The 8,472-nt window shown below is 37.9% G+C and overlaps 1 protein-coding gene across 1 annotated transcript; it reads right to left on the reverse strand.

Moving 5' to 3' along the window:
* Window positions 1-429: 429 nt before the first annotated feature.
* Window positions 430-2,587, reverse strand: LOC146733966 (sulfotransferase 1C2A-like). The gene is made up of 4 exons (XM_085508301.1): window positions 2,472-2,587; window positions 1,973-2,067; window positions 1,032-1,209; window positions 430-875 (listed from the first exon to the last, which is right to left on the reverse strand). Exons 1-4 carry the CDS (start codon window positions 2,488-2,490, stop codon window positions 769-771), a joined length of 399 nt encoding a protein of 132 aa, XP_085364427.1. The 5' UTR covers window positions 2,491-2,587; the 3' UTR covers window positions 430-768.
* Between the last annotated feature and the right edge of the window lie 5,885 nt (window positions 2,588-8,472).

Consider the following 8,472-nt stretch of genomic DNA (forward strand, 5'->3'; position numbering starts at 1 on the left):
TCGTTAAATTTGATTACTTCTAGCTTTTGATAAAATATGGCATGTTCAAATTATTTTTCGTAAAATATAAATGGAACTATATTGTGAATGGTACCTGATATTGACTTTGGCATTCAGAGGGTTAAACATTTGTAATTAAAACCAACTACAGATTATTACAATTCTATCAAGGGTGCACCTTTACAGCATAGCTTTCCTGTGGCTGACCAAAATGGCCATGACATGAAATCATCAAACTCCCTTCCCTCGGGGTGCAACAGAACGAACATTGTTAGATTTTGGCGGGAAAATGCTTACTATGATGGACGTGCTGTGTGGGCCGATGTGGGCGGATCGTGTGGTGGACGTGCTGTGCTGTGCTGTGTTGTGTTGTTCGTTGGCGAAGCAGATGGAAAGTGCTGTATAGGAGTAAACTGAAACAGGTAACCCTAACACGTAACTCTCTATGTATTATATCGAAATTAATAACTGTAACCAGCACGAATAGGACATATCTGAGCAAATCTCGTGAAATATAAAATAAACGATTGAAAGCAAAGCCCGTCATAAAAACCTAAACAAAAATCAAAATTAAAAGCATGTATGCATGAGTGTTGAAAATTTTGAATATACAGATCACAGTCACAAATTGGTGAATATCAGGCCTTTCACGATATAAAGAGTAAACTCATGAATGAAAGGTTGAATGTCAGCAGCATTCGGAGGTCAATCCCATCACTATGTAAGGTCACATATTAAATGTGACACACACGTAGACACCAAGCGTCATCACCATTCAAACTTCATATCTGTGTCTTTCATCCTTCTTTCGTATATTCTATCAAACTCGTCATTTTGAGCAACAGTGAAGTAATTCTCCCAATCACCAACGACTCCTGGAATAAATGAATCATGACAAAAAATGATGGAAGATATATTGACACTATTGCAATATTCGATTAGAAAACATACCCAGAATGCAACAACAAATGTATATGCTCATTTCCTTCGACCTCATCAATGAGGTGAATGAGTAAATCAGTTTTATTTACCTTTTCTAATAAATGGACTTATTTTAGAGTCCAAAAACGCCCTGTTAACATCCGCATTAGTTGCACTGTTAGTTTGCATATTTTTAACTGACGTATGGCGTACTATAGCATCTACTAATTCTTCAGAAATCGGCCTATCAACAAAGGCAGCCATCTTACGCACTGCATCATGAAGATCCTGAGTGCAATCAAATATGGTGAAATGTTAATAGTGTTAATCATAAAGGACAGTAAAATCAGCACATATTTTTATAATTATTATTGTAATCAGATTCCGTTTAGCTACATTCATTCAGTGGACGATATCACAATCTAGCATTTCCATGCGCACGCTGGTATTAAGGGCTTTTATCTGGCGCACGGGAAACGTAATTGTTCGATTTGGGAGAGAGGGAATACGAGATTATTTCATATTGCGTGTGTCACTCAAACACTGGTGGAACTAGAAACGAACAAGAGTGAACGTAAAATATTATACATGCAAAAATCGAAACTTTTCAAAATTTTGCACTTTCATTTTTTGTTTGTTTTTGGTGTGTCAGTTTTGATAATCAACGGTCCCTAATATAATTGGTCAAACATTGTGAATGAACAATAGGACAGTATCTATGTAGTACATATTATAACTGACGTAAAGTTGCATGCGTTGCCTTCAGATTGAGATTCCCCTGTAAAAGGCATCCACAAACAGAAAATGAAAAACGCTTTTGTTGCATTGTATTGGCCGGCATAAGAACGAAACCCCTAAAATGATACAAACTAAAGAAAAACACTCCATGTTAATATGTATCAAACTGACATTATTTCAGAATCACTATTGTTGTAGTAATGCTAAATGTTTTGACAGAGCATGATAACATGTTTGTAATTTGCTCGTTTGATGAATCCAAAATGGCCGCCATAATTCAAAATGGATGTCATAATAACAAAATACGACTCACTCTTTTCATGTCTTCATAGAATAAGGACAACACGTTATTTCTGTCTTGTTCATTCCACCATCCAATCACGAGATCGAAATAATCACCAAATGCAACTGAAAATATGATAATACGTAATGTATTACCATGAAATAATATAATTTGACAAAAACAGTTTACAGTCGGCATATGAATACAGCTGCAGCAGTTTACAGTCTGCATATGAATACAACTGTAGCAGTTTACAATCAGCATATGAATACAACTGTAGCAGTTTACATTCTGCATATGAATACAGCTGCAGCAGTTTACAGTCTGCATATGAATACAGCTGTAGCAGTTTACAGTCTGCATATGAATACAGCTGCAGCAGTTTACAGTCTGCATATGAATACAGCTGTAGCAGTTTACAGTCTGCATATGAATACAGCTGTAGCAGTTTACAGTCTGCATATGAATACAGCTGTAGCAGTTTACAGTCTGCATATGAATATAACCGTAGCTGTTTAAAATAGTTCACCTTGCCCATTTATAAACATCCGTAAAAATTGTGCCCAAGGACCTTTATAAAATCCATGGTGTGCCGTACTTCGGTAGAAATGGGAGAAGGAAACACACGTGTCTTTGGGATTTCTTGCAACGTAGACTATCTGTTTGAAAAAACAAACATGCAATTGGTATTATTTATAAAACTAATAAATACCACTTATATAAGGTGAACTCACTGATAGTAAGTGGTTGTTGAAAAATACTAGATATTACTAGTAAATGTTATATGTTGCATTACCAGTTACTGTAACAATTGTAATATGTTGCATTGTTAGTAGTAATTGCAATAAGTTAAATTGACCGTTACTAGTAATTGAAATAGGTGTATTGTCTAATAATTGTAACATATTGTATTGTCGTCATGTGTTGCAATTACCGTTACTAATAACTGTAATATGTTACGTTGGAAATTACTAGTAACTGCTATAGCTTGCAGTGCGCGTTACTAGTCATTCGACTATTGTATTGGCTTTTACTTTTAATTACAGTATGTTCTATTACCTTCACTAATAACTGTAATATGTTACGTTGACAATAACTAGTAAATGTTTTAGCTCACATTGCCCGTTACTAGTCATTCTGATATTGTATTGGCTTTTACATTTAATTACAGTATGTTCTATTACCTTTACTAATAACTGTACTGTGTTATATTGGCTATTACTAGTAATTGTTATATCTTGCATTGCCCGTTACTAGTCATTTTATATATTGTATTGGCAATTACTAATAATTAGAGTATGTACACCGTCATTGGTAACTGTAATATGCTACATTGGCCATTACTATAATTTTCATATCTTGTATTGCTCGTTATTTGTCATACTAATATTGTATTGGCTTTTACTTTTAATTACAGTATGTTCTATTATCTTTACTAGTAACTGTAATATGTTAAATTGGCCTTTACTAGTAATTGTTATATCTTGCATCGCCCGTTACTGGTCATTTTATATATTGTATTCGTTATTACTATTAATTACAGTTGTATGTTTCATTACCGTCATTGGTAACTGTAATATGTTATATTGACTATTACTAGTGGTAACCGTTGTAATTGTCTGTTAATGACTGGTAAGTACGCTTTGTTACTAATAATGTTGATTTGCGGCTTTATATATTGCATGACTTCGTTTGCGAGCATTGGCTCTTTTCACATGCCCACTTCAGCTATGGATTGAAGGGCGGTGGTCGTCGCGCCGCGTCTTCATCGATATGGCGACGTAACGACGTACCCCAGGCATGTAAAATGGACTGTTTATTTACATAAAATATAAACATGCGCTGCGCCACGACCACCACTCTTCAGTCTTTGCAAACATCGTGAAAATAATTGTTATGACTCCCAAAATCTTATCTGTACGCAGTTTGGACCAATAAAGCCTATCTTGAATACAGTCGCTATGTTCACAAACACCTGAGTTTTGAAAATTTACGACACTGATCATAGATCTGTTAAAACGGGACTTCTATCGTGAGAGCGATTTTTTACCAGTACTTTAATTATATTACAACATAGAAATTCAATACACACTCATAACAATACTCCTACAAACCTTATTATTTTTCAACGCTTGAAGTGGGAAAAACTTTACTTGCAAGTGTGACTTTATGAGTATTGGAGACGGCATTTCTCTTATATGCGACAATCCATCCGCTAGTTGAAGCATTGCATAAAGGGGTATTGGAATGTACTTTCCCCCACGACTTTGGAATCAATAAACCAATTGTATACGAATATATAAAGCAAATTGATTTCATACTGTGAAAAAAGTAAAGATTAAAATAAACCCGAATTTTCCGAATGAATGATCCACATCGTATTTAGACTAATTCGATATTGACTGTCTATTAGTAGTGTTCACGCTACTGGAAGTACGGGCTAAGATTTTAGCTAATTCCATGTATTTGCATATCTTATAGACTCAAATGCGTTCACACACGGGAGACAACTGTGGTAAGCACGGGCCAAGGAACGCACAAACTTGCTGAGAATTTACAAAGACATTCAGTCATTTTAACTATGATTACTAGTAAAGTAACTAGGAAGATATACATATTAGTTTTACGGTTATAAAATAATACCAAAGCAAATTCAGAAAGTGTAGATTGCAGAATAACAGGAAGTAGAACAGAGTCTCATCATCAGTTTATTTTTCCCCCGAGAACAATCACTGTGTGTTCGCTTTGATTGTCATATCGGAAAATACAAGCAGAAATGAATAGTAAATATTTCAAATGATCATTGAATACGATGACGTTTGGGACGCTTAGCCCGAGCTAAGCGTTCAAGCACACTTCGTTAGCCCGTGCTATTTTCTGGGCACGGGCTAGGGTATTTAACCTCTTATCTCGTATACGTGAACGCTACAAATGTAGCACAAAGATAGACTTATCCGATGTTGACAGTTAATGTTGCACATCGCAGACTAGTCCGATGTTTAAATGCCTTTAAATGCTTTCAATTCACTAAATAATTAAATTGTTTGCAGAAGCGATCATAGAGGTTCACATAAATTCATTCATTTTGTCTTGTTCTTAATTTACACGGCCACGAACACGCATGCACACAATGACGCAATTTTTGCTCAACATACGTGGAACTTGCATAAAATGAGTATTATAATGCTATTGATCCATCTCCCAACATTAATCGTAAATGTGTAATAGTCTAGCACGAGAAATGGGTTCCCATGCACCCCATAAAACTAAATTCTAATATTACTGAAAGAATTCCATGGATATATACTTAAGGAATTTTGATTTTAACAGGGAAAAAAATGTCCCATGGGATCGTAATTAGCATATTTCCAAGATGGCTGCCACCCGCACCCATTAAAACACTGGGTATCATATCTCAGTTATTACAAGGCTGATTTCGAGGATATTGGTATCGATATTATAGTTTTCTGGGGTGTTGAATAGAATTACAAGGTCTCCAAAGCAATTGGAGGCGAAAGTAACATAATTTAGGCAAAAATCAAGACAAAATTTTCAACATTTTTTTTTCCATTTTCTAAAAAGAAGTTTGCTTATTGCTCTAAATATTTATTACTCCAATTAACAAAAAAATACTTTGACAACACTACAGTAGCAAACTCTAAAAAAGTCATTCTCGGCATCATTAGTGAGGTTCAAACAAAATCTAAGACTCATCCTTTTCATCCATGCGAAGGTCTTCAATTATCTCTTCCTCTTCCATCAGATCAGCATCTTGTTGGTTATAACAACTGTTAGTCCCACCAGTGTCCAAAAGATCAAGGAGTGATGGGGCAAGTTAGGGTCTATTGACCATACAGGCTTAATCACCCCATTTTCTGTTTTCAGCCACCCTTGTCCTTCGTCATATGGGTTTGGACGCTCAATGACAGGCTCAGCAACACACGCCTGTAGCAGGTCACACGGTGGTTGACTCACTCTAAATGAGGGATGAGTGAGTCTTGGCAAGGAGGCAAGCAAACCCTGTCTACTTTTGACTTATAGTTCAACGTTTGGTCCTCTCCCACCATCTTCTTGGGGAGCTTGCTCCTCACTCTTCAGATTTATCTGAGGATTTCCTCCATTGCCTTGTCCACTGCACAGAGTGACCCTGGGATGAGAGACCTAGCAACAGCAAAGGCTCCACTGTCAATGAGCTCCATGGCATTGGGATGACTGAGCTCCAAGTTGGTCATGAAAGCCTCAAACCATGACAGGTACCTGTGGAAGAAATTTAGTGGATGTAAACTATTATTACATTTTTTTTAGAATCAAGTTATTAAACAAAATCATTAAATACCTGGAGTAGTTATGTCCGTCATATGCGAAGAACAGGTTGGCCATCTTCCCATTGCACACATGGAATAGCGTCCTATTGTTTGTCTTCACAGCATTTATGAGCATAAAGACTAGTCGATGATGGTCCATGACAGACAGCCAGTTTTCTAGGTACTGCTGGATTATGCCAAGTGTTGAGGCATTCTGTAAACCAAGACTGAGATTCTGGTGTGCAGGACTTGATGATGTTGAAGAGAGCTGCAGGAGAGAGCTGGATGTGCATCTCCTCAATGAAAACCTCAAGCAGCAACTTTCTAGTGCCTCACAAACAGTCTTTAGGCAGAACAAGGCCTTGGCATATGCATTTCCAGACAGGACGCTTTTCAGACAGCCACTGGTCACCAATTGTGCCTCCAACTGAACTTCAGCATACCCTGAACCTCTGCACTTGTAGTTGGTGATCATATCAATGTAATTCATGGAAGTATGAAAGGGTCCAATGAGGATAACATAGTCCTTGAACTTGTCAGCATATTTCCACACCAGTGGGAGTGTCTTCATACAGACACCAAGATCAAAGATATTTATGATGTATTCTGACCCACTTCTCATGTAGCCTCCTCTGATCTCAGCAGTAGCTATTGCACTATCTCATACTGGGAGACAGGTATCTCCTGTTTACCCTTGCTGGAGATAATCCTGTAAAAAAAAACAGTTATAAAAAGCAGGTTTATAATATCTTTAAAGTGCATAATTATTGGATATGCATACTAAGCTTAATGTGAATGTCTCACCTACACAGGAGCCATACATAGTATTCCTGGAGACTGGACACATATACTTCATCATCAGGAGGCAAAAAAGATGCATTCTCTGGGAAATTTGAACCCTCTCTGCTGTAAATGGTGACAGGGGGAAGCGTCTCTGGAGTACCTAACCTTAGCTTTCTCTTCTTACTTCTGTCATAGAGTGGAAGAGTCATTATGTGCTTGGTGTAGCACCAGGCATTATCTCCTAGATCATGATGCCTCCAGCACTGCACAGGAACACATGTTTTGACAATTTCCACTGCCCATTAGTCACTGTTCTACAGACATCTACTCCAATAGCGTACACAAGTCGTTGCATCCTTTCAAACTTCTCCACTTCAGAACCACAACCAGAAAACACCAGGCTGAGGAACCCCTTGAGGTCATCTGGCAACTTCTCCTTGGCTTGCCTATCCAAGTCATCAGCAGTGGGTGGCCAGGGCAGATCAACTGACTCTTTGAAAGCCTTTAGGATAACCTGTCTCAAGTACAAATCGGTCTCCTTCAACTGATCAGCTGTTCCCAACCGATAGGCACATGTTATTGCTGACGGCCATGCTAGAAGTGTATACTACCCAGAATGAGAAGCAACCTCGCTCATTAGGAACTACTTGTGAGAAGGAAAGCTTTTCCCTTAGTTCTTCATCCTTCTCAAGATGTAGTCAGGGTTTGGTGCTCTTGCACATTGAGCTCAATGATGTAGCTGTCACGAAGTTCACTGAGGGGCATGACTTGTTGGTTATCGAGGACCCTGGTCTTCAGCAACATTGTATGCAGCACTGTGAGCAACAGTGTTTCAAGCTTGTTCTGTGTCAGTATCCCTGTTGTACATTTTCTGAATGTGATTATGTCACAAAAGAAGCGATGATAACAAACATCATGAAAGTGACCCTCATCTGCAAAGAGATCAATATCTTTGACTTTATGATACAGACGACTGTTTCCCAGTGCTTCTGCCATTGATTCAATTTTCCTCCATCCTGACTCCTTTTTCTCCCAAGCTGTAAGCGTGCGGGTTGGCCTCTGAGTCTTTCCATCAACCTTGATTTCATTCTTATCACGGAAATTGCATTCATCTGATGAAAGTTTGACATGATCCGCATTCGTTGGCATTTTCTTGTGAGGAGAGTAATGTCTCTTTGATGTTGATGGTTCAGTTGAAGCATAAGCAGATTGATTCTTAAATCGATCCAGGTGCATTGTAAACTGTGGTAGCAGCGCCGGTGGTAACCAGTTGTATTCAAATTGAGACCCTCTAGACTTTCTGGCAGCAGGTCACATATATATTTCATACGATGCAGAAAAGCAAATGGCTCAGCCAGTCTTGTGTCTCGGATAAATATGACAACTTTTACAGAACTAAAACAGGTGAAAGGATTATCATCTGGTACCTTTGGGTTATGTAGC

The sequence above is a fragment of the Saccoglossus kowalevskii genome, chromosome 15 (assembly GCF_978046115.1).
Source record: "Saccoglossus kowalevskii chromosome 15, keSacKowa6.1, whole genome shotgun sequence".
NCBI classification, from domain to species: Eukaryota; Metazoa; Hemichordata; class Enteropneusta; family Harrimaniidae; genus Saccoglossus; species Saccoglossus kowalevskii.

Bases quoted from the DNA above. Each gene is read 5' to 3' on its own strand.
- LOC146733966 (XM_085508301.1), bottom strand. The intron at 1,210-1,972 runs GTGAGTCGTATT...GATTGCACTCAG, and splicing joins TCTATGAAGACATGAAAAGA to GATCTTCATGATGCAGTGCG. The intron at 876-1,031 runs GTAAATAAAACT...CATTTATTCCAG, and splicing joins AAGTCCATTTATTAGAAAAG to GAGTCGTTGGTGATTGGGAG.